This window comes from Epinephelus fuscoguttatus, linkage group LG23, assembly GCF_011397635.1.
Source record: "Epinephelus fuscoguttatus linkage group LG23, E.fuscoguttatus.final_Chr_v1".
Taxonomy (NCBI): domain Eukaryota; kingdom Metazoa; phylum Chordata; class Actinopteri; order Perciformes; family Serranidae; genus Epinephelus; species Epinephelus fuscoguttatus.
In genome coordinates, this window is record NC_064774.1 from 4,570,440 (window position 1) to 4,597,920 (window position 27,481).

Below are 27,481 nucleotides of genomic sequence, written 5' to 3' on the forward strand. Positions count from 1 at the left end.
TTGCTAAGTTTTAAACAGTGTTTGCTGCTGCTCCGTTGTTCAACAGTTATTCTGAGAGCGCACTTTTAAAATTGTTGCTGTTGCATGTTTTCAAACATGTCACCAAAAACAGCTAGCCTATCAAGAAAGTTTTTAGCCTTTTAAGAAAACACTCTAAAACTTAAATTTAAGTTCAGAGGACATACAAGTTCACCGCAGCCTACTTTTTGCTGGTTAATCTCTGAATCGCCTTTGATGCGGGACTTTAATGTGAAAGGACAGACACAGGAAGTGTCCACGCTCAGCAGTCAGACAGGAGTCAGGTTAATCTCCAGGGCTGGTATCTGCGGTTATTCCACAGGCTAGTTAACAACATGTCGGGCAGGAAATCCAAAGTGTGGGATTATTTTGAGAAGGTGAAGGACGAACCCAAGGTGATATGTAAACTCATCTTCATTGGTCGACTACAAACATAACGTATTAGTTGACCAGGAAAATTCTGTGGGGGGGGTGGGCAGCTTTACTAAAAACTAAAGTATATTTTTTAACATCACAATTAACAAGTCATGTGGAAAGCAGGCGAAACAACACACACTAAACAGGGAACCAGAGTGCCCCCCTACAGAGGCTGAGCCCCCAGTGTCCTCAGACCCTGGACACGCCCCTGTTAGAGTCTGTAAATTATTAGGTTCGTTCGAGATGAGCCAGGCCTGTGCAGATTCGATCACCAGCGATCGTCGCACAATGCATGCCGGTTAGTTTTGTGTCCGACTTCATCCCGACTTGCTCTGACGTATTACAAAAGTGGACGGCGATAAAACCGTGAGAGCCAGTTTTTAGAGTCAGGTGCTGCAGTTGCTCTCCACCGACTGCACAGCCTGGCTCTCAGCTGATCTAACAGCTGATTGGTTCAGATGTCGACTCAACAATATGACATTTTAGATAAACTACTCATTTTTGTTGAATTTTAGAGATTAAGATTGTATTTGTCTGATCTGAAGGTTTATTCTGTGAACAGAAAACATGTGTGACTGACGGTGAAGGTTAGTTGTCAGAGACTAAATAGGCCTACATTCATCATAAACTACACAGAGTCTACTGTATATTAACACTGGACTTTTTTTAATTATTGGAGTATTTAGCAACACAGAGACTTGTGGCCAGTGAGGATTCTTAAAATAACAGATGTGAAGCCCTGACTGTATCTGACCGATCTTTAATGAAAGCTGTTGTCGAGTATTTTTTTTTTCTTTTGAAAATATGAACCTTATTGTTAAACACAGTGGGTCTCATTCATGAAACGTGAGCAGAAGGAATTTGTGTGTAAACTGTATGCAGGCAGAAATTTACGTGCATGTCCACATTCATCAATATTTCAGTAGCTCCGATCTTTTCATAGCTACTAACAAAATCTGCTCCTGCTCCTGACCACACGTAGCGCTTGTGTAAATTTAGTAAAGCACATAAATATTGCTTGTCACTATTGGAAATTACAATTTGAATTCGTATTGCACTCTGTTATGTACACAATACACAGATGCCTTTGAACATGACAAAATATTAAAAATATAACACATTTAGTTAAATTAGTTGGCAATTAGCAGGTTTAAGATCCAGATTAGGTTCATGATTGTGAATTATCTATGTAAATCGACTCAGTAGATTACATGTTCTTTCTACATGTTGAATGATGATAATAAAAATATCCGTAAGGACAGCCGGATCACAGCCTCTTCGGCCTCGGTGCCTGGGTTCAGCAGGGACAGCAGCTGAAAGAATTATTTGAGACAACACGTGTTTTTTTTTTTGTTTTTGGTTTTTTTTTGTGGCTTTTTGATCTTTTGAATGAATAAATCTGATTTGAAAAATGTTTAATTTACGTTGTATAAAACAGAGCTTTAGGCTATTAAGATTCAAATAATTTGAAGATGATGCATACAAACTGCTGTAGGCTATATGTTATCTGTATCATTTGTTAAAATAAGCCATCACTGATTTAGAGTTTATCCATTACGCAAAAAACATCTCTGGCTTCCCGTTCCCACTTCATTCAAAACCCCACAAATGAATCTTCTGTTTGTTTGGTGACCGCTACGCTATCAGTGATGGTTTTCAGAATGTATTATGATACAACACCTCACCGTCTGGGTTTGATGTTGACTCCAGTGGAGGCATGTTGCTGTCTCCGTCAGAAATAATTCCTGACGGAGAGGTCTCCCCAGTTATGCCAGCGATGCGCTCGTGTGCAGCAGGTAGTTGTGACTATGAGCCTCCTCCTCCTGTGGCTGCTGTATTTTTTGTTTGTGTGCTTATGCGTTTCTTTGCCTCCAGTTTCATATCAAACAATTTACGCTTCACCTCTGACATGGTTCTTTGTACTACGGAGACAACATTAACAGCATCTGTTACCTCCCTCCAGGCCTTCGCTTTGCCTGTCCCTGTCACACCACTACTAACCGAAGAAAAGAAAATGTTTTTTTCTTAAGTCCACTTCACCCAAAATTATTTCCATCTCCACTTCGGAAAAATTCTTTTTTCTTTCTCTTTCTTTTTTTGTTTGCGCCATGACTGACAGGTCGACAGGATGCACCTACACCTCCTTATATGGTGGTCATTGGCTATTCATGGGCGGGGATTTATGCTAATTGCTGATTACCGGGAGCGCGCTGTCACTTTACGATGGTTTGGCATTCACGAACATACACACGTGTTTACGATCAAATCTGAGTTTCCCGCGGCGTTCCTGAATCCGGAGTAGGTTTTTAGTAGTGTAGGCTTTTATGTGCAAATCTACACATAAATTTACTCACTTTCCATGAATGAGACCCAGTGTATTCATCCTGTGTAGCTGAGGGGACAGGTCACACTGGAGGATAAACCATGAACATAAACTACAGATCACCTGTAAAGCATTTTAATTAATTAATCTATCATAATTAAAACAACTGGAGACTGAAAACAAACTGATATATGGGTCTGATCACTTTTTTAATGAATTGACATCATTCCAGACAGGATGTGAGTGTGTCTGTGACTTCCTGTACGGACTGAAGGCTGCTGGAAACTGTCTGACTTCACCGCAGCTTTTTGTCACCGCCTCCTGCTGCTGCTCTGCTCTCGTCTACTTTTCAGGCGAGGCACAGCTCATCTCCAACGAGCCTAATAACTGACGTTGTTCGTTCTGCAAGCTCTCGCGAGATCACGAAGTGCGCCGCGCGGGAAAATCTCCATGAAGAAACCACACAGAGCAGTCAGTGTTATGTGTACAAAACATGAGCTGATAAAAGCTCCACTATAACTGGACACCCAGAGACAACAACCTGTCCTTCATCACCATCTGTCTCTGTCCCTCAAACCGGAAGTCCACTGTCCCTGAATCCCAGCAGACAGAACAACCCGGAGCACTGACCGCAGACTGGAAACCAGTACAGGAGGAGAACAAAATGGCCGCCACGAGGCTCAGAGTGACCAGAGAATGAGCGGATGATCCACGGAGCCTCGAGACTCTTCCTCGTGTCTTTAGTGTGGCTGCTGTCAAGCCCTTTTTATCCATGACGTCATCAACACTCACCTCAACATCGCTGCTATCAGAGGACGAGCCTGCTGCTTGTCTTCTCCGGACCTTGTTGCTCCGGTGCTCCGGGTTCTGCTTGTCCTCCTCCATTCCGCTCCTCTACTGCTCCTCCTGCTCCTCCTGCTCCTGGGCTGCGTCAAGTAGTATGGATTGTAGTAGACCAAATTAGTATGTAGTATGCTCGAAACCGTAGTAGTGAGGAGCAGTATGCTACCACCCCTACTAAACACGCCTACATTGTAGTATGATGGCAGAGCATACTGCAGGGCTACTACTTACCCAAAATGCACCGCCGGCTTCGTCTTCTTCTTCATTGTAGACGTTGCACGGCATGTTACCGCCCTCATCAGTCTCCTATTTAAATGCAGCGTGCTCGCTGCCAGGCAAGATTCAAAACATCATGGCGGAGCAACGGCAGCCGGCATCAATACAGATTTAACTACACGCACAGTTTGTTACATTACTTAACAAAGTGTATATATACATATATATATATATATATACATATACATATATATATATATGTGTGTGTGTGTGTGTGTGTGTGTGTGTGTGTGTATGCAACAAGCTAAAGATTTAAGTTGCACAAATATACAATTATCAACACACACAGTTTTCATTGGTCAAAAATGTATTTCTGCTAATATGATTATGAACAAAGCGGTCTGTTTTATACCGGTATTAAGTTAGTTTGATATTGGACATTCACATTCGTCTGACATTCAAAAGACAACAACAAACAACAATAATTAAAATAAGTAATGATAATAATAAATACTAGTACAGTTAAAACAAATGATGATAAAGTTTGGCATAATGACAGTACATCATGGCAGAGCAGTTTTATTGGATGTTACTGTACTGTGTGAGGTGACAGGTGTTCAAAGTGACTCAGCCTACACACATGACAGAATGTGCTGGTGGAAATGCTGTATCTAGGTATTGATATTCAATGAACTAATCACTTGATTGACACATGATGTTAGCGTTGTGACACTTATGAGAAGTGATGATGGTTGTCATCACCATAACAGGTTAGATTATTTCAAAAACAATATAAAGGATCTCCAAAGTGCAAAGTTTAAGTTTTTGAGTGTGGCTTGTCATGTCATTGCTTACTGTGGCAGTGAATTAATTATTATGTGCAAAAGCTCGCAGACACCTCACATTTTGCATGTTGAGAGATGAGAGAGCTTGCAGACATGTTGGCCAGCCTCATTTTTGGGCAATTTCAATAGTTACAGGTGCGTTCAGATTTTGGTGCAGTACCTCACACAAACCAGCAGATGGGGTGCTTTCATAGGTACTCCATCCTCTGCCAGCGGATGGAGTGTTTTCCCACCAATCTTTTAGTATGTCCGAATGGACCCAACTTGTTTAGTAGGTAGGAGTAGTATCTGGTGGTAGTACGTAGTAGTAGTATGCAGTATGCCAGTGGGCCTTTCAGACGCAGCCAAGAACTCTGCTTCCTGATTTCTAGCAAGGCTATTCAAGAGAAGGCTGAGACACGGGGTCAAACATGGGGGATTGCACATGCACAGTGTAACTTGAGCTGCGATGCTGGAGGGTGACAGCAGGGGTGCTTGATAAAAAAGCACAGGATCCGCTCAGGTGATCAAGGAGCGTGCTTGGTGCGGTCTGCTTGGAGTTTTGGACGGCGGCTGCCTGAAGTTGTTGGAATTGCATCTCTGTCATTCTCACTCTCAGCGCAGGCCACCAGTGACAGTCCGATAATAAGCTGTGAAAATGACATGCATGCATATATCCCAGAACCAACAACATGGAGCCAGATCAAATACCTCTTGTTTAACTGTGTGATGTTTCCAGCACAAAGCTCTTCCTCAGACTTTTAGTTCATTTGTTATTTGTGTGATGACTGTTTGTGTGTGAAAATGCAAAATAAATCATTTATGTCCTGCAATTGTTCCTGTGTTTTGTGGTGTGTGACATCAAGACAATAATGAAACTGAGAATATTTGAATACTGGAATATGTCAAAATGTCAATAAGCTCTTTTTTCAATATCATTTTAATTTGTTTTTCTTCCTTAATAAAGTAGCTAACCTTAACTAATGCCTCTGGTAAAGAACTAGGGCTGCTGTCACTGGTTTTGATTCTGAGAATCATCCTTCAGTGTAACACTAGATATTATCACAATATATTTTGCTGTTAAGCCAGAGCACAGATTATCAGTTTTGCCATAATATTTAACATATATTGCAAAAACAAACATTTTCAAATCATTCATAAATTCCCAAATGTAACCAAAAACACAAATTGACCACGAAACAAACATCCCCATTATTCCGCGGTCTCACGCCATCTACTGAGCCTTTGAGGAAGTGCAGACCAGATTTTACTGCGCTTGTGCAATCCCCCCATGTTTGACCCTGTGTCCCAGCCTTCTGTTGAATAGCCTTGATTTCTAGTCGCTTCCACTTATTCTTCTTCTCCACCTTCCTGCTGCTTCTTCTTTGAGGTTTATTGGTGGTTGGCAAACAACGTCATGTTGCATTACCGCCACCTACTGGTGCGGAGTGTGGACCGAAATGTCTAATAATCCAGTTTATAATAATAAGTGGATTTGAAAAAACAACAACAAAAAACTCATGTCTTCTGAATCATAATAATTTGTTTCAGATAATAAATAGTAATCAGATTAATTCCCTGAGTTCTTCTGTAAAATATCTTTTCAGGTTTTCAATCAGTCGCCTTCTTTCGTCTTCATATTTCTTTTTTTTAATACTTTATTTATAGTTTTTCAAGTTTAAACCACATACAAAACACAGACAAAAATAAACAAAACAAACAAAACAAAACAAGCTGCCAACCCACAGAAATGTATACAAAAATACAAATATGCATGTCAGTTTACATACTGATTCAAGATCGTCTTCATATTTCTGACAGTACATAACAGGCTGTACTGTCTCTTCTTATGATACCATACGATATACTTTATTGTCCCCGAAGGGAAATTTGTCTGTGACTTAAGTGCTGTGCACATTGCCTGCTTCCATAAAAAACAAACAAACAAAAACAACAAACAATAAAAACACATAACACATAAATACACAAGACATACAACAATACATCATCATACAGCATTCCCTTAAGAGGGCACCATGGCACTGTTGCTCAACCCTAACAGGCTATTTACTCTTTAGTACAGTAATTGAGATAGGCACAAAGAAGTTTTTAAACCTATTCAGGTTGCATCTGGGGACTCTGTATCGTCTTCCAGATGGTAAAAGTTCATACTCAGGATAAAGGATGTGTCATGGGTCAGATAAAGCCCACATACAAAGTACAGTCTTTGCTGTAATGGAGAACACAGGTTGTCAATGTGGGTCTTCCAGCTGAATTTGATATGTAGGAGGACACAAAGGTATTTGTAGGAGCTGACCTGACAGATGTTTTTGTCATGGATGGGGACAGGTGTGTGATCCCCCACAGAGCGAGGGTCAAACACCATCTCCTGTGTTTTCCTCACACTCATTTGTAGATGGTCAGCATCACACCACTGAGCAAAGGTCTGAACCTCAGTGAAGTATGATGAGAGACCTGCGTCCTCGTACAGCAGACGGAGAATGGCAGTATCATCTGAGAAGTTCAAAATTAAATTGGCAGGGAAGCTACTGCAGCATTCATTTGTGTAAAGTGTAAATAAAACAGGGGAACTCACACAAGCTTGAGGAGCTCCCGTACTTATAGATTTAGTTTCAGAGAGGGTATTGTTTACTCTGACAGTCAGTCACTGTTTTTGACTGTGGCTTAGTGCTCTTAAAAACCCTTTTGTATGTAGGGATCAGATGGGCTGTATTGTGGTCTGAATTTGACAGAGGAGGCTTAGATCTTGCGCTGTATGCATTTTTAATGTTCTTGTAACGTTTATCTAAAACTTCATTATCACAGGTATTACACTTAACATATTGCTGGAAGCCTGGAAGGGACATTTCTAATTTACAGTGGTTAAAGTGGTTGTTGAACAGTGTCTGCTATGTGGCTCGCAGCTCTGGCCGCACCACCACTTGGGGGTACGTATACAGCACAAATGATGATATTTCCAAACTCCCTGGGAAGGTAAGGGGGTCTAAGAGAGAGGCACAGCAGCTCACACAGTCATCACATCTTTATTATTTTCACCTACATTGAGCAGTGATTTCAAGTCTTGATATTATTATTTCTTCTCTCCTTCTTGTACGTCTCATTTCACCTAATCCCCTTTGAATTCTGTCAACCCTTTAAAACCTGGAGTGAAAAAAGAAAGGGGAAAAATGAGCAATGAGCAACTTGGTGAAAAATGTCCCACATATTGCAATTTGTTTTTAAATAAATAAATATGGAAAATTATTTTTAAAGAATTAAAAAAAGGTATAAGCCTGGGGATAACTATAATTATAATTACATTTTTAAAATTATGTTACGCAAAGATTATAATTCATAAGCACTCCTTCCAGCTCATTTCCTTGTTTTGTTTTGTTTTTTCTTGTTTTTAATTTTCTCTTTTTTTCTAATTTCTTGCTATTTTTGAGTAATTTCTTCTTTCATGCTCATAGCCTTCATCCCATGTTTGTTAAAGAAATCGAGCCAATTCTAAACCACCGTCCTTTCCTCTCTTCCTCCCAGTGCTTCCCCACCTTTCCTTTAGTCTCTGTTTAATCACACTCCTGATTTCTGTTGTTTTTTTCTCTGGAGCTGTGTCGTATCAATACAGTCCAGTCATTTTTTGTGGTCTTCTCTGCTCCCTTATCTGCCATTTTAAGTCCTTTCATACCAACATGCAGCAGCTACTGTTGCTATGGCAGCAGAATATAATAATGAAAACACTAACAGGATGTATGCAGGTGTTACAGTGAAACCAAAGAATGAACACGCGATAGACGCTATAAATCTGTGGAGCTGATCCTGAGGAGCGTCTGAGCTTCAGTAGTGAGACTGTGACAGGAGCAAAGACCAGCACCAGGAACTTTAATCCCACTGCAGAGTCTACAAACTATTTTTATTAAAGGCTGAACTCATCTGATGATATGGACATTACAATCCTCTACATGTGGACAAACACAGGACACATGCAAGACACTGGATAAGACATCAAATATGTTACACATGACAACATACATCATATTAATCTGCTATTTAAGTTGTTGATGATGCTCAGAGCTCAGAAGACTTTGGTGTCCTGATGTCATCAACAGGAGCAACCTGTCTGAGCTGGAAACCTGAACATTGTAGAAGGGTTTTCATGTCCCTGTCATACTGGGAGCTGTGGTGTCCCAGCCGTTGCTCCTGGTCAGGTCTTGAGAGGCAAAGTGGTCCAAGGGGAGGGGCCAGACTAACAGTGAGTCAACAGACCCTAATGGATCAGACCTGGAGCACCTCGCCATGACAACACAAACAGAGCCCCCTTCTGGGGGCAGGCTAGAGAGGGAAGCTGCACACGGGACCAAAAATCAGTCAAGTCACTAAACATTTCATTCAGCATGTTGAGTCAGCGTCTGAGACTGCAGAGCCTGTCTGTGATAGAGGTCTCAGGCTGATGCAAATACTTTGATCACAGCCATGGTAAGAGGCATCAATATCAGTTTTCAAATGCTTATTTGGTCAATCAGCCTATATATATCTACATGGACTTGACTCATGGGGCTAGGTGGGGCACAGTCCCAAAGATCAACATGGAGTCACCATCCTGTGGGCTCACCAGTCGCAGAGATACGCTTCAGGGTCGGGTGCATTGTGAGCTGTAACATTGCCCCGGACAGTTGCATGATTGATTTTGAAAAGTTTGTGGTCAGCTCTCACACATGGGAGTCCTACAGGGAGGAATCTGGTGGTCCAACATAGGGTTACAGTTGAAATAAAAAACAGATAGATAGAAATAATCAATCAATCAGAGAGAGAGAGAGAGAGAGAGATGGTAATGACAGTAGCTTACAACAACAATGAAAGTAATAGTATTATAATTATGATTCTGGCTACTGTGGTACAATATGTTGAAAGTATGTATTAATATCTGGCAGTATACATGTGTGACAATAGTCATATGTGTATAATAACAGTAGAAGTATGACTAATGACTAATGATAACAGCAGCAGCAAGAGGCATCTGGCAGGACCACGGCAGCAGCACAACCACACACGTCACGCTGTCCAGGCACCGCTGTGATATGAGTTAATCTGAGAGACAGTGGAGCACAAAGGCTCCGGAGAAGAAGCCGAGTTAGGACTGGTACAGTACAAGGCAAGCCTGAGCCAGCCCTAACTATAAGCTTTATCAAAGAGGAAAGTCTTAAGTCTAGTCTTAAATGTGGAGACGGTGTCTGCCTCCTGGACCGTAACAGGAAGATGATTCCACAGGAGAGGAGCCTGATAGCTGAAGGCTCTGGCTCCTGATCTACTTTTGGAGACTTTAGGGACCACGAGTAACCCTGCGTTCTCAGAGCGCAGTGTTCTGGTGGGATAATATGGCACTATGAGCTCTCTAAGATATGACGGAGCTTGACCATTTAGAGCTTTATAAGTTAACAGTAGGATTTAAAATTCAATTCTGGATTTTACAGGGAGCAAGTGCAGAGAAGCTAAAACAGGAGAGATATGATCGCGTTTCTTAGTTCCTGTTAGTACGCGTGCTGCTGCATTCTGAATTAGCTGGAGAGTTTTTAAGGACTTACTAGAGCTACCTGATAATAGAGAGTTACAGTAATCCAGCCTAGAGGTAACAAAAGCGTGGACCAATTTTTCTGCATCTTTTCAGGTCAGGATAGGCCTAATTTTCACAATATTACGCAGATGAAAAAATGCAGTCTGTGAGGTTTGTTTTAAATGAGAATTAAAAGACAGATCTTGATCAAATGTTACTCCGAGGTTTCTTACGGTAGTGGTAGAGGCCAGAGCAATGCCATCTAGAGAAACTATGTCATCAGATAAAGAGTCTCTGAGTTGTTTGGGGCCAAGAACAATAACTTCAGTTTTGTTTGAATTTAACATCAGGAAATTGGTGCTCATCCAGGTTTTCTGGCTTCATAGATAAATACAATTGAGTATCATCCGCATAACAATGAAAATTTATAGAGTGATTTCTTTTTTTTTTTAAAGACTATTTTGTGGGCTTTTTGCCTTTAATGACAGGACAGAGTGTGAAATGGGGAGACAGAGAGAGAGTGGGGACTGACATGCAGCAAAGGACTGCAAGGCAGATTAGAACCTGCAGCCGCTGCAGCAAGGCAATGCCTCTGTACATGGGGCGCCGACACTATCCACTACTCTACCGATGCCCCTACAGAGTGATTTATAATGATGTTACCTAAAGGAAGCATATACAGAGTAAATAGGATTGGTCAGAGTACAGAACCTCGCAGAGCTCCAAAACAAACTTTAGTACGTAAGGGGGTGTCGGTGGCTTAGTGGTAGAGCAGGCGCCCCATATACAAGGCTGTTGCCACAGCGGCCCGGGTTTGACTCCAGCCTGTGGCCCTTTGCTGCATGTCACTCCCTCCCTCCCTCCTTCACGCTTGTCTGTCCTGTCAAATAAAGGCTAAAAATACCCCAAAAAATATCTTTAAAAAACCCCAAAACTTTAGTACGTAAGGATGACTCATCATGAACGTGAACAAACTGAAAACGATCAGATAAATAAGATTTAAACCAGCTCAGTGCAGAACCTTTTAGGCCAATTAAGTGATCCAGTCTCTGCAGTAGAATTTGATGGTCAATTGTGTCAAACGCCGCACTAAGATCTAATAAAACAAGTACAGAGACAAGTCCTTTGTCTGAAGCAATCAGAAGGTTATTTGTAATTTTAACTAGTGCTGTCTCAGTGCTATGATGCACTCTAAATCCTGACTGAAATTCCTCAAATAGATTATTATCATGGAGAAAATCACACAGCTGGTCTGCGACTACTTTCTCAAGGATCTTTGACATAAAGGGAAGATTAGATATTGGTCTATAGTTGGCTAACACCTCTGGATCCAGGGTGGGCTTTTTTAGTAGAGGTTTAATTACAGCTACCTTAAAAGACTGTGGTACATAGCCTGTTAATAAGGATATATTGATCATATCTAATATATGAGTGTTAACTAAAGGAAAGACCTCCTTAAGTAGCCTAGTTGGCAGGGAGAAGCAATTTAAATATACATTAGGTTTTACAGCTGTCTTTGAGGTTAGATAGGTACTATCTGAAGACAGGAGGTCATGAATTTTGCCTCTAATAGTTAGAATTTTGTCATTAAAAAAGCTCATAAAATATTTACTGCTAAGGGCTAAAGCAATACAAGGCTCAATAGAGCTTTGACTCTCAGTCAGCCTGGCAACAGTGCTGAAAAGAAACCTGGGGTTGTTCTTATTGTCTTCTATTAATGCTGAGTAATAGTTTGGTCTGGCATTGCGGAGGCCCCTCTTATAAGTTTTGAGACTGTCTGTCCAGATTAAACGAGATTCTTCCAGTTTGGTTAATCGCCAATTCCTTTCAAATTTTCACAATATTTGTTTTAACTTACAGGTTTGAGAGTTATACCAAGGAGCAAACTTTCTTTGCTTTGTTAACTTCTTTTTAAGAGGAGCTACAGAATAGTGTGTTGTTCACAGCGAGCCTACGGCGCTATCGACAAAATGATCAATTCAGGAGAGGTTAAAGTCAGCACGGGAAACTCTTTTACTGAAGGAGATGGTATTAATTTTAACGACGGCGTAATCATTTCCTTAAATAATCAGTGACAGAAGTAACATATCAACACAGCTATCAGGACATGGGGATGAAGCAGTAGGAAGATGTTTTCCTGGCCCTGAAAATGTCCAAAACAATCAAGTCAAGACAAGTCAAAATTTATTATAGCCCAACATCACAAGAAATGCCTCAATGGGCTGTACATAAAACACATAAGTAAATTACAAATAACACAACAAATAAAATATATAAAAACAAGTGAATGGCTATATAGAACAAAATAAACAAAAACAAGACAAAAAAAAACTTTTGAAGGAACCGACTGTGTGGGCTTCACGGATTTGAATGGGAAGGCGGTTCCAGGGGAGAGGGGCTCGGTATGAGAAGGCTCTACCACCTGCTGATGATTTATTAATTTTGGGGATTGATAGGAGAATGACATTATGGGATCATGGAGGCCTGATTGATAAATTTGGAGTAAGTAGAGATGATAAGTAGGACGGTGCAAGTCCGTGTAATATTTTATAAGTTAAAAGTAGAATCTTGAAGTCCGATCTAGTGTGTACAGGGAGCCAGTGTAATGAAATGAGAACCAGCATGACATGGTCAAATTTTCTGGTTCTGGTTAATATCCTGGCAGCAGTATTCTGAACGAGTTGTAGTTTCCTAATGGCTGAATTTGGTAAGCCGGAGAAAAATGTGCTGCAATAATCTAATAGGGATAAGACAAAAGCGTGAACCAGTGTTTCTGTATCAGTCATGGAGAGAATGGGACGAATCTTGACAATATTGCGTAGGAGAAAATGTGCTGTTTTTGTGATATTATTAATATGGTCTTCAAAGGAGAGATTTAGGCTCAAATAAAATACTGAAATTTCTAACATGAGGGCTTTGTGAAATGATAGAACCAGCTAAGTTTAAGGTGACATTGCAGAATTTGTTTCTGATGTGCTTTGGACCTAGGATTAACATTTCAGTTTTTTCAGTATTTAAGAGAAGGAAGTTTGACAACATGAGAGGTGTCAGGCTTGATGGATATGTAGAGCTGAGTATCATCTGCGTAAAAGTGGGAACCTAAACAACAATGCAGGGTAAACACATTTGTGGGCTTTAATGTCACTACCAACACTGGTCACATCAGGACGGGTTCTCTCTGGTGTGAACATGTTGGTGGATTTCTAAATCATCCCGTTCAATAAAATCTTTCTCACACTAGTCACAGCTGTACGGGTTCTGTCCTGCATGCCGGCATTGGTGGGTTCTCAATTGACTGCACCGGGCAAATAATCTTCCACATTGGTCACACCAGTACGGCTTCTCTCCTGTGTGAATACGTTGGTGGTATATTAAGGCTCCTGACACTGCAAAGGCTTTGCCACATTGATCACACCAGTACGGTTTCTCTCCTGTGTGAATACGTTGGTGGTTTTTTAAGGCTCCTGACAGTGCAAAGGCTTGACCACATTGATCACAGCAGTACGGTTTCTCTCCTGTGTGAATACGTTGGTGGCTTTTTAAGACCCCTGACTGTGCAAAGGCTTTGCCACATTGATCACAGCTGTACGGTTTCTCTCCTGTGTGAATACGTTGGTGTTTTTTTAAGTCCCATGACAGTGCAAAGGCTTTGCCACATAGACCACACCTGTATTGTTTCTCTCCTGCGTGAATACGTTTATGAGACATTAAGGTTCCCATCTGAGAAAACGTTTTCCCACATTGGTCGCACCCGTATGGCTTCTCTCCTGTGTGACTGCGTTGATGGGTTTTCAAGTTACTTGAGCATGTGAAAGCTTTGCCACATTGATCACAGCTGTACGGTTTCTCTCCTGTGTGACTGCGTTGATGGGTTTTCAAGTTACTTGAGCATGTGAAAGCTTTGCCACATTGATCACAGCTGTATGGTTTCTCGCCTGTGTGATTGCGCTGATGGGCTTTCAAGTGATATGACTGTGTGAAAGCATTGCCACATTGATCACAGCTATACGGTTTCTCTCCTGTGTGAATTCTTTGGTGGGTTTCAAGGGACGTGCGTTGAGAAAACGTTTTCCCACATTGGTCACAGCAGTGCGACTTCTTTGCAGTGTGAACACGGTGGTGACTTTTTAAGTTACGTAGAGTGGTGAAAGCTTTCTCACATTGATCACAGCTAAACAGTTTCTCTGCTGTGTCAGTGTCTTGTTTTTTTGAGGTCCCTGACTCTGTGAAATCCTTCCCACTTTGGAAAAAACTGGACAGTTCCCCTTCAATGTGAATGCGTTGATGGGCTTTGAGGGCACTGCAGCGCAAAAATGTTTTCTCACATTGGTCGCAGCTGTATGGTTTCTCTCCAGTTTGAACTCTTTGATGAATTTTTAAAGATCCAGATGTTGTGAAGGATTTGTCACGGTGGTGATGTCTAAGTTCCTCTCTTTCTCTCTGTTCCTATAGCAACAAACAGAAAAAGAGTTACTGAGTTGTCACGGTGCAGCGAGTCAACTAAAACCATAAATAACATTTAAAGCATGTCTGCCAAACATAACCCACAATGTCTGACTAATGCATTACGACCAACAAATGTTATGATAAATAACTTACAGAATAGTTTTTATTTAGGTTTTGACTTTTGGATTGGAATTGATACCAATACTACTTATCAATGCGACTCTCACTGATACTTCTCTCCATAATTTAGTGGTTTAGTGGTTTTGGGTTGGACCTGAGATTCTTGACTTGTGCTCATGTCTCCCCCATGACTGTACAGGCTAACCGCCACACCAAAGTCTTTTCTCATTTTCTTTAAATATTTATCAGTTACTTTTCATAACCCACATAAACCATTTGTCATAAATCAGATCCACTGTGCAGCACTTATTCACAAAGACAATGTGACTCTTAAAGCTGGTCCCCTTGGTGCTCCCATTATTTCCTTCTTCCGAAATAGTGGTGAATAACACCAGCAGTTAATGTCAGGAGTTTAGTTTCCATTTAAACAAAATTATGACTGCTGTGCCAAATTAATCCAAGCACACTAGGGCTGCCACGGTATGAGTTTTCATAGTACAATAACCGTCTAAGAATATAATGCGTTTCAGGGTATCACAGAATTTATATTATGATTAGTGTGAATGATCCTTTTTTGATCTATTTTATACTTCAGATTTATATTGTTTACCATTAATTGGTGACAGAAAAGAATGAATTTTTGAATTTTTCTGCAAGGAAACATGTGTCCTTACTGTGCATATGACAATAAACACTTTGAATCTCGAATCTAAAAGCAATCTTTTTATTTTGCAAGGAACAAAAATCAATATGTGTTTTCTTACAAGAGACTCATTCTGTTGTGACTGACGAAAAGTTTTGGAAAGGTCAGTGGGGCGATTCTGCTTTTTTTGCACATGGAACTTCTCATTCAGCTGGAGTAATGGTATTGTTTAACAGGTTTCCAGGCATGATAATTGACAATCAAACAGATGCATAACATCATTGGTTAATGGTAGTAGTAGAGATAAATGACAAACGTTACATTTTAGTGTGTATTTATGGTTAGAATAATAAAGCTGCGGACAGGGACATGTTTGCAGAACTAGGTAAACTTGTGAATGATGGAAAATAACCTACACTTCAGATCAAGTGATAATGGGTGGAGACTTCAACATAGTTGAAATGTGATTTGGAGATTTCAAAACTGCCTATTAAGTTGTCAGATTTCCATAAACAGGTACTGCATTACTGGAAAATGATATAGACCCATAATTTCACACCACATGGCTCCACCTTGTGGAATAATAGAACCATTACAATTAGTAAGAAACCCTTGTTTAAAAAAGAATGGTATGAGAAAAAAGTGTTATATGTTGTTGACTTGATGGATGAGCATGGCCATTTTATTCAATGTGATTCATTTGTAGAAAAGTTTCATTTAAAATGCTCCGTCAGAGAGTTCAGTCCAATTTGTAAAGCCATTCCGCTTCCTTTGAAACACATGACACAAAGCACTCTTACATATTCGCATGTGGTTATTAAGTTGCCTGAAATAAAGATTGATGAAGTGTATGTTGGTGCTAAGAAATGTAATAACAAAGTCACTGCTAATGTTTTGAAATGCAAATTGTTTTCTGATTTTCAAAAGTAAGAATAATCCATAACGGGAACATTTTAATTAATAAATGTTTCCATTATCTTAAATGGCCAATTTCATCAAAAGTAAAAGACGCGTTCACTTTAGAATTGTAAACAATGTTTATCCAGCTGCTGAAACTTTACCACAAAGATTTCATTTTCAAGTAAATCCTTATGTGTATTTTGTTCAAGAGAACCCGAAACTATTGAGCATTTATTTTTATCATGGCTAAATATCATATACACCATTGCAAATGGAAAAACTGTAAAGCCTCCATATTTTGCTTTAAAAATGAACTGAAGAATTATTTATCGTCCATTAAGATATGATCTAAAAATAATCAGTCCCTTGAAGACCTGTATGAAGTCATGTTTAAGTCTCTTACATTTTCATTTCATCCTTGCTGCTGTTCATTTTCTTGAAATCTCCAACGAGCCTATTGTTTCTTCTGCGAGCTCGCGAGAACACGCGACGCACTGCGCGGGAAAATACCCTGCAACACAGACCGTCTCAAGTGTTTCTTTACTCTGAGTGAGTTAAAGATGAAAACAGGAAACACGGAGACATAAAAACCTTTTTGCTTTGTTACATTTCCTTTCTCCAGATGTGATGTGGAACCAGAGAATGAGCGGATGATCCACGGAGCCTCGAGACTCTTCCTCGTGTCTTTAGTGTGGCTGCTGTCAAGCCCTTTTTATCCATGACGTCATCAACACTCACCTCAACATCGCTGCTATCAGAGGACGAGCCTGCTGCTTGTCTTCTCCGGACCTTGTTGCTCCGGTGCTCCGGGTTCTGCTTGTCCTCCTCCATTCCGCTCCTCTACTGCTCCTCCTGCTCCTGATCTCTAGTCGCTTCCTCTTCTTCTTCTTCTTCTTCTCCTCCCTTTGCCTGCTGATTCTTCTTTGAGGTTTTTGGCGGTTGGCAAACAACGTCATGTGGCATTACCGCCACCTACTGGTGCGGAGTGTGGACCGAAATGTCTAATAATCCAGTTTATAATAATAAGTGGATTTGAAAAAACAACAACAAAAAACTCATGTCTTCTGAATCATAATAATTTGTTTCAGATAATAAATAGTAATCAGATTAATTCCTTGAGTTCTTCTGTAAAATATCTTTTCAGGTTTTGAATCAGTCGCCTTCTTTCATCTTCATGTTTCTGACAGTACATAACAGGCTGTACTGTCTCTTCTTACCCACAGCGATCACATCTCTGTATTATGTTTGCATATTTTGAACAGTAAATCCAGGTCTTGATATTTTTATTTCTTCTCTCCTTCTTGTACGTCTCATTTCTCCGAATCCCCTTTGAATTCTGTCAACCCTTTAAAACCTGGAGTGACATCACAAAAATGTCCAAACATTTCAAATAAATAAATAAATAAATAAATACATGAATTAATTAATATAGAAATTTATTTTTAAAAAAGCAAGGGGAAAACCATAATTATAATTATCATTATTCTTACATTTTAAAACTGTGTTACAGAATTATTATAATTCTTAATTTAATTTCATGATTTTTTATAAGCACTCCTTCCAGCTCATTTCCTTGTTTTGTTTTTTCTTAACAAATTTTCTTGTTTTAATTTTCTCTTTTTTCTCATTCTTGCTATTTTTTCAGGATAATTTCTTCTTTCATTGCTCATAGCCTTCATCCCATGTTTGTTAAAGAAATCAAGCCAATTCTAAACCACCGTCCTTTCCTCTCTTCCTCCCAGTGCTTCCCCACCTTTCCTTCAGTCTCTGTTTAATCACACTCCTGATTTCTGCTGTTTTTTTCTCTGGAGCTAAGTGTTGTATCAATACAGTTATTTTTTTGTGGTCTTCTCTGCTCCCTTATCTGCCATTTTATGTCCTTTCATACCAACGCGCAGCAGTCATTTCATTTCATTTCTTTATTCACACATCAGTTAAAACCATGTACAACATCCTCATTTTTGTAGTTATCTTATGTGAAATGGGACACCCTAGGAAGCTTAAAAAGCTTTTTAAGAGGGGCCCAGGCACAAAATAAATACATGTAACAATAAAACATAATCCAGAGTATTTCAACAACAGATGCCTCCTTAGTCTATTTTTAAAAACAAGTATAGATGGGGACATTTGCAAGTCTTTATCAAGATTGTTCCATACCTGTGGACCTTTACAAACAATACTGAGGCTGGTACATTTGAGTTTTCCTTTTTTTCCCCTAATAAAATGCTTCTTCCTAGTCTGATATGAATGCGGAGGAAAGGAAATTGGAATCAGGTCACAAAGTCTTTCGTTGAGCTTATTAACAACACAAAACATAGTACAAGCATTATGAAAAGTATTAAGTTCAGTAATTTTCAGAAGGCCATAACGATGAAAGAGCGGGTCAAAAGGAGCATCAAATTTAGACCAAGACATGGCACGAATGATTTTCTTCTGCAGAATTATCAATTTCCCTGGGTGGCTGGGAAATGTATTGCTCCAAATAATATTGCAATAATTAAGATGAGGCTCAAATAATGACTGATATAATGTTACAAGTGCTTCACCAGGTAAGAAATGCCTCAACTTGAAAAATAACCCAACATATTTTGATAGTTTCTTAGTTAATACATCAATATGGCCCCTGAAATTTACGAACTCGTCCATATGAACTCCCAGGAATCTAGTGGACGTCACTCTCTCAATAGGACTGTCATTTATTTTAATATCAGTAGCTTCAAGGTTGCTCCGATTTCTGTTTGAAAATTCTTAAGTTTGTCTTGTTTATATTTAGAGATAATTTATTGCATTTTAACCATGTATCAACCTTGATCAATTCATCACTGAGATTCTTTTGCAGATCATTTATGTTCTTGTGTGATAAAAATAAATTAGTATCATCCGCGAACAGAACTTTGTGTAGAATGTTAGAACAATGTATAAAATCATTTATATATAAAATAAAGAGGAGCGGTCCTTGGATAGATCCCTGGGGGACACCATAATGCCCGTTTCCACCGCAGGAACTTCGGGATAAATTTACGGGGCTGGGGCCGTTGGTGCGTGTCTCCACCGCAGGAACCACCCCCGAAGGACAGAGTTCCGGAACTTTTACAGAGGCTAAACAAGTCCCTGCCTCGGAGTAGGTACTCGGAACGGCCCCGAAAAACTCCTGGGTGGGGCTTGGGGGTTACTTGGTGCTGATTGGATATACTCAAGGCGGGATGTGACGTCAACAGAAAGCAACAAAATAGCTGGCATTTTAAAAACTCAGCAGACAAGGGTTAGCTCGTTCATAGCTTCCACCGCCATGTAAACAAACTCAATAACCGGTCCGTGAAAAAAATATTTTTTCCAGCAGATATCTTAGTTACAACGTGATTGAGCTTGCAAAGCAGCTTTGTGTTGCTATGTGTGGTATTTATTCAGTTTTGGGAAATCACGATGTCTAGAAAGCATCAGCTGACAGGGACAACTAACAACAACTAACAGCAGCAGCAAAGCTAACATCAGGACGTCATCTGTTAAAAGCCTCCCGTTGTCATGTTATTTAAAAGAATTTCAAAATCAATCATGTCAAAAGCCTTTGACAAATCAAGGAAAACTCCAATGCCTAACTCGCCTTTATCAATACAATCATACATTTTTTCCAAGAGATTCAGAATCGCTATAGAGGTGGAGCTCTCTTTCCTAAAGCTATACTGTTGTGGAGATAGGATTTTAATTTTTTTTTAAAAGTCACTCAGTCTACTATAGACAACTCTCTCCAGTACCTTGGAGAAGACAGGTAAAATAGATATGGGCCTATAATTATGTAAGTCATTTTTATCCCCCGACTTAAACACTGGTACGATTCTTGCAGTTTTTGTCATATCAGGCACATCTCCACAGAGTAAGGAGAGATTGATAGAGTAGACCAGAGGGTCCAAAATTTCACTTAGAATAGCTTTAAGAATTTTACTACAAATGTTATTTACAGCAGCTGTGTGCAAGCTCTTCATTTTCATAACAATTTTCAACACTTTGTCTCTATCAGTTGGCCTAAGGAAAAGAGAGTTCAAATAATTGCCTTTGAGGTATTGTCTAAATGTGGCATTGTGTGGTTGATTAATCTTTTGAGAGAGGTTTTTTCCAATAGAAACAAAATGATCATTAAATTTATTGGCGAGTTCATCATTGTTGGTGGCATTTCCAGTGATATTTTCAGCATTTTTGAAGTTTCCCTTGATTTTAGTTTCAGGGAGAATAGTATTTTTATGCTTACGACAAAGGATTTCATTTAGTACCTGCCAGGATTTCTTTTGGTCACCCCAATAAACTTAAATGTGTTCCGTATAATACCTTTGCTTACTCATGCGAATTACTTGTGTGAGCTTATTTCTATATTTTATATATGCTTCTTTATTTGCATCACTAGGGTTTTTAACAAATTGTTTGTATGATTTATTCTTTTTATTGATAGATTTTAAAATACCCTTTGTAAGCCAGGATTTCTGTTTAATGGCACTTTGCTTTATGAGTCTTTCAGGTATAGTACAATTTATAGAATTGCTGACTTCATTAATTAGTACATTATATGCAGTATTCGGGTCATTACAATTATAGACAGAATCCCACGCTTTAGTTCACATGTTTGCACATAGTTTTTGTAAAGACTTTTCATTTAAAACCTTAACTTTTGTTTTAGTAGGGGAATCATCAACGTTCTTAACAAGATCAGTGAATAAAATAATAGGATAATGATCTGTTAGATCTGAGAATATTATACCAGAATCTATACGCGCTTTGTGAGACTTTGTGAGGATATTGTTGATTATTGTCCTGCTAGACTCTGTAACTCTAGTGAATGTATTGATTGTAGGAAAAAATGAAAAGGAATGTAAAATATTAATAAAGTCATTTGTCATAGTATCATCCTTAACGAGGTCTATGTTACAGTCCCCGAGAATGAAACATGTTTTATTTGTTTTGTTTATACGATATGAGAGTTTTTCTAAATGAATTTTGAAGATGTCAATATCAGAGTCTGGTGGCCTGGAAATTACTCCAACTATAATGTTTTTACTACTTTTTACATCTATCTCTATGAAAAGAGAATCAGAGTGACCATCGGCAATAATGAATTCATCAGCAATGCTAACTGATACTGAGTTTTTCAGGTGGCCAAAATCTGTTTTGCCACGGCCCCGTCCACAACAGTAACAGGCTGAATAAACTACAGAGTGGATGTGCTGCAGATTTTCACAGAGTCTGATGGAGACTGTGTTCAAGGACCTCGCCTGGTTTAATGAGGCAGCATCACTTTAATAACAACTCCATCTCAACTCACCATCACAGAGTGAGAGTAAAACTGTGGAGCTGATCCTGAGGAGCGTCTGAGCTTTAGTAGTGAGACTGTGACAGGAGCAAAGACCAACACCAGGAACTTTAATCCCACTGCAGAGTCTACAAACTATTTGTATTAAAGGCTGAACTCATCTGATGATATGGACATTAAATCCTCCACACACAAACAAACAGGCTTCAACTCCGCTCTGCCCTGCTGAGCCTCCGTCTTTATAAAGGTGGAGCTCAGCAAGAAAAACTCAGCTGTCTTCTACATGTGGACAAACACAGGACACATGCAAGACACTGGATAAGACATCAAATATGTTACACATGATAACATACATCATATTAATCTGCTATTTAACTTGTTGATGATGCTCAGAGCTCAGAAGACTTTGGTGTCCTGATGTCATCAACAGGAGCAAACAGTCTGAGCTGGAAACCTGAACATTGTGGAAGGGTTTTCATGTCCCTATGATACTGGGAGCTGTGGTGTCCCAGCCGTTGCTCCTGGTCGGGTCTTGAGAGGCAAAGTGGTCCAAGGGGAGGGGTCAGACTAACAGTAAGTCAATAGACTCACTGTTAGTCAGCAGTAGGAAGATGTTTGCCTGTCCCTGAAAATGTCCACAACAATGCAGAGTAAACACATTTGTGGGCTTTAATGTCACTACCAACATTGGTCACATCAGGATGGGTTCTCTCTGGTGTGAACACGTTGGTGGATTTCTAAAACATACCATACGATAAAAGTTTCTCACACTAGTCACAGCTGTACGGGTTCTCTCCTGCATGCCGGCATTGGTGGGTTCTCAAATTACTGCACCGGGCAAATAATCTTCCACATTGGTCACACCAGTACGGCTTCTCTCCTGTGTGAATACGTTGGTGGCTTTTTAAGGTCCATGACAGTGCAAAGGCTTTGCCACACTGGTCACAGACGTATGGTTTTTCTCCTGTATGAGTACGCTGATGGTATTGTAAAGACCATAATGTTGCTAAAGCTTTTCCGCATTCCTCACAGCTGTACGGTTTCTCTCCCGTGTGAGTGCGATGATGACAATTTAAATGATTTAATTGTGTAAAAGCTTTGCCACATTCCGCACAGCTATATGGTTTCTCTCCCGTGTGAACACACTCATGGCTTATTAGTGCATTTCGAGTTTTGTAAGCTTTCTCATACTGGTCACAGCTGTGTGGTTTCTCTCCAGTGTGACTTCTCTCGTGCGCAAAAAGAGAGAGATTCAGTGAGATGTCAGGGTGGAGTGAGCGATCTAAAACCATAGATGACATTTCAGTCAGGAGAGACTCATTTTCTTTAGTAAAAGAATATTAACATGTGCACAAAGGAATAAAACTGAGGGAAGTCTTTGGCGATTAGACCCCGTAGAGATGGTTTGATTCAAGGAGGGTGTCCTTGAATCAAGGATCCTTGATGGCTATAGTCGCATAGGGAACTGCCCCTGAATGAATGACATTGAAAAACTACACATTCCATTTTTTTAAAAAACTCTTCATGAACAGCAGAACATAAAAAGTAAAAAGAAAAATAACATTGTTTCCACTTTTAGGATTGGACCATCTACACTGGAGGCTCTTGGAACAGCAGCTCATGTGTCATCTTCACTTCCCTGCTGCTTTCATTCATTCATCTTCTAACCGCTTCATCCTCTTGAGGGTTGCGGGGGGGCTGGAGCCTATCCCAGCTGACATCGGGCGAGAGGCAGGGTACACCCTGGACAGGTCACCAGACTATCGCAGGGCTGACACATAGAGACAGACAACCACTCACGCTCACATTCACACCTACGGACAATTTAGAGTTATCAATTAACCTAGTCCCCAATCTGCATGTCTTTGGACTGTGGGAGGAAGCCGGAGTGCCCGGAGAGAACCCACGCTGACACAGGGAGAACATGCAAACTCCGCACAGAAGGGCTTCCACACCCGGGTTCGAACCGGGAACCCTCTTGCTGTGAGGCAACAGTGCTAACCACCACACCGCCGTGCTGCCCTCCCTGCTGCTTTTGATTTCTAAAAGAAGGCTCTGTAACCGATGTGCAAGGATCAGTCCTTATGATTCTATTGTCATCATTATCCACTAAACATGTCACAGTCAGCATTTCTAGCAGCATTTCTCCTATTTCACCAGGATTGTGAGTCAATTCAGTTTTGTTTTGTTGTTGCAGTACTTGGGTTATGGTGGCATTGTTGATTTTGTAGTCTCTTAGTACACCCGCAGTTTCTTTTAATGTCACAGTGCCGCTTAAAGTTTTCTCATATGTTGACATCTTTTGTTTTCTTTCATAGTGATCACATCTGTGATATTTGTCCATGGGATTGGAATTCCCTGTCTGGTGCTTTTTACAAATGATGCAACGTAATTTAGATTTAATGTCCACAGCAACAGCTTGCCCCATAAGTGTTTTAATGTTTTGATCCACATCAGTGTCTTCATGGTTGATAGGCAGTGTAATATCTTTGCACTCTGTAAAAGTTGAGTGTGGAGTTGTTCTGAGTAGACATTGCCCAGTAAAATGTCTTGCTGACAAGTTTGTAATAATGTATGACTTCTGTTCCTGTATGCACTGATACTGTTCATTCCACACCTGAATTTTCATAGCAGCTGTTCCGTCATTCCCCACCACTGTAGTGACCTCCTGGTTACTGCCATGGACAGAGACGGTGTATTTGTGGGTAGCAACTGATGTGATCTTGCATCTGATTGAGTCAATCTGATGAAATAAGACAATATTAATGTTTAAACTGTTAAGTTATTAATGTTAAAGATTAAACAGTGGAGAAAGAGGAGCTAGCAAGTAAACAAATCTACCTTATGATGAGAGGGTAGTAGTTTTGCTTGTGCCAGGCTGCTTTCTTCAGTCTTTTGTTGTCGTGGATGAAAGTTGACATGGGTAGGTTCCATTGTGGTGTTGAATTTGCAGATCACATCATACTCTGAGTATTGTCGGTAACCTATTCATGAAAATATCCAAAGTAAAACAATTAGTCAGCTGATCATTATAGGAGAACTGTATTTTATGATAAAGATGATTAAGCAAAAAGTTGAGTTGTTTTATAAATACTTACTGCATGCTTTTCTTATGTTGAAGAGTCTGATGGCTTGTCTTGTTTCTGTAAACTTCAAAAAATGCGCATGGAGCTGCATCTTGTAGGAAACAACATCGTGAAATCTTTCACTTGAAATCTGAATTACTGCATTAAAGTAATGCGTTCCATTTTTGGATATCTTAGCTGCACTCACTTTACTGATATATCCCTCTACAGTGGCAACATCACTTTGATCTGCTTTGGGCTTTTTTCTTGGGTTCTCTTCCATGATAAATAAGTGGGGAAAACTCCAGAACTCCTTTAAATTCTTTTCTGTCTGAACCAGGTGTAAACTATCAGCAATTAGGTGATTGACTGATCAGTACACAGCCAGTGTGTGACATCAGCATTGCCCATGTGATTCCATGAACTGGGATTGACCTCTTGAGTTCACCTTGTCCTGCAATGGTTCAGAGATGGAAAGAGTACTGAAAATTTGTACTCAAGTACAAGTACTGTTACATTGCTTAAACTGTACTCAATTTCAAGTAAAAGTACTGGTGTTTAAAAAATACTTAAGTAAAAGTACAAAGTACTCTTCTCAAAAACTACTAGTAGTAGTATTAATTACTTTTAACCGATGGATGTTTTATTGCATCGTCAATAGCAGGCATTCGATTCGATTCACCTGTATAAAATATCAAAAACAGCTCACCTTATACAGTGAAATTACTGCAGTGATATGACTATTATGAGGCAAGAGTGTAAACACATGGCACACACATGAATACATGGGGCTCAATGACTCCACAAGGGTCACAGCTTTCCAGTCAGCCCCAATTTATCCAACTGTAATACTGTTTAAGGACCCCAATATGCAGGAATAATAAAATAGAATAGGCAAAATTACATAAATACCGCACGCAAAATAACCGCGTGGGTTTTGCACAAAACTGCAAGGGATTAGAGTGAAGTGGATGTGTCTGTAAAGGGGTAACGCTTATCATACGAAAACATCTTCATTCAGGTATCTTGAAGTAAGAGAACAAGGGACCCCTTGCTTGTGCCCTGTTTTCCATGATAAACGTTAGCCTAAATTTGGAGCACTATTTACCCCCCTTACCGACAAGCTAACATGACATGATTGATTTTCATGGTTAATGTTTCATATGACATAGTGTCACTCTAGAACATAATATAGGCCTGCTGAATGTAGGCCTGTGAGTATTAAATGACTACAGATTTAATTTATTGTAATGATGGTGTTTGTCCAAATATTAAGCTAAAACATTTCTAAGAATTGTAGCTCAATTATGCATGCAGGCACGTGCACACGTTAGCTAGCTCCATCTTATTTTAATATCAGGCAAACCAATGGCAGTGACAATATCTTTGCAGACTTATCTTAGCCAAACTAATAACCAGTGCTTAATTTGTAAAATTAGAAGTAGGGGAACACTTTGGGCCTCTGTGAGAACAGTGTTTCCCTACTCCCAAAAGTGGGGGAACACTTTTTTAAGCGGCACCCAAGCCGCCTCACTGCGTGACCCCGAATGGAATGGTTGTGACATCTAGTGTTGTCACGGTACCAAAATTGGGACCCACTGTACAATACCAGTGAAAATATCATGGTTCTGAGTAGTATCACGATACCACAACGAAAATGAGGCAGATGTGCCTTTTGTCATTTATAAAAAGATAAATCACTTTTCTATAATACATCAATGATATTTCAATGGAATAAATTACTTATTGACTTATTCATACTTCAAAAACAACATCAATGAGTGATTAACACAGGGGGGATCAAAATAAAATAAATAAATATGATAAAAATCAACCAGCCACCCTCCTCCCCTGACAAGTAAAGAACAGTCCCTTCCTAAGTAAAGAACAGTCCCTAAAGTGTGGTGAGGTATGTGGGCCGTTACTGACACAGAGAGAGAAATGTGAACGGCTCGTTTCTCCTCTGACACGCCACATACCTGTATGCCTGTGTGCCTCAGTTGTCCAGGTACTACTGGGCAGTCATGACGCCAATGAAAGAGGAAATTACTGGACCTGGAGTTGGACTCGCCGGTTAGCCGTTATGTTGCAGCGTGGAGCTCACGGGATTTGCACGGAGCGCATGGACTCTCACCCTTGGCTTCTTTGTCTCCAAATCTTTAGTCCATAAATTAGTCTCTACTCCACTGTGTAGGTATGTTACCGCCAGACACCTGTGCCTGCTGCAGCGGAGTTGTCCTTTCCTTACATCATAATTTAATTGGCGCGGTCGCGATTGGACAGCCTTATTGGCTACAAAGATGCAGATGAAAGGTTTGAATATTAATTCAAATTGTGACTGTACTCAATAGCGACTTATGATTTTAAAAGTAGCGAAGTAGATTACATGGTGTAAATTGTACTCAAGTAGGAGTAAAATTACACACTTGAAAAAAATACTCATAAAAGTACAAGTACCCAAAAAATCTACTTAATTACAGTAACGTGAGTATTTGTAATTCGTTACTTCCACCCCTGCAATGGTTGTTCAGGTTATACAAAACAAGGGACTTTTAAATGAATGATTAAGTAAAACTTAATTCATTTTATGTTTTACTATTTTGAGTTTAATATATAAAAGGAAATGCAGCATGGTGGCAGTACTGTGGCTCTGCTCAGTGCTGCCTACTGCTCCTCACTGATGGGTTAAATACAGAGATTAAATTTCACTGTACAACTGTATGTGTGACAAGTAAAGTACCTTTATCATGATGAAATGCAAGTTGCAATGTGTGGGTTCCAAGCGCAAAAGCAATCTTTGACTTACAGTGAATTTTAAG

General features: G+C 39.8%; 1 protein-coding gene and 1 pseudogene across 9 annotated transcripts in view; both read right to left on the bottom strand.

Moving 5' to 3' along the window:
• Positions 1 to 27,481, bottom strand: part of LOC125883744 (zinc finger protein 239-like) — a 128,580-nt gene that overhangs the window by 61,843 nt on the left and 39,256 nt on the right. For 2 of the 9 annotated variants that reach the window (XM_049568262.1, XM_049568259.1), the window contains exon 1: positions 3,551 to 3,968. The exons of 4 other annotated variants lie outside the window; for them this stretch is intronic. In XM_049568262.1, coding sequence (XP_049424219.1) covers positions 3,551 to 3,643 — 93 coding nt within the window. In that variant the 5' untranslated portion in view covers positions 3,644 to 3,968. Of the gene's footprint in view, positions 1 to 3,550; positions 3,969 to 17,039; positions 17,170 to 27,481 lie in introns of those variants that run through there. 3 more of the 9 variants (XM_049568264.1, XM_049568260.1, XM_049568258.1) reach the window with 3 other exon arrangements.
• The window catches only part of LOC125883756 (zinc finger protein 501-like), a 93,280-nt pseudogene continuing 78,236 nt past the window's right edge, over positions 12,438 to 27,481 (bottom strand).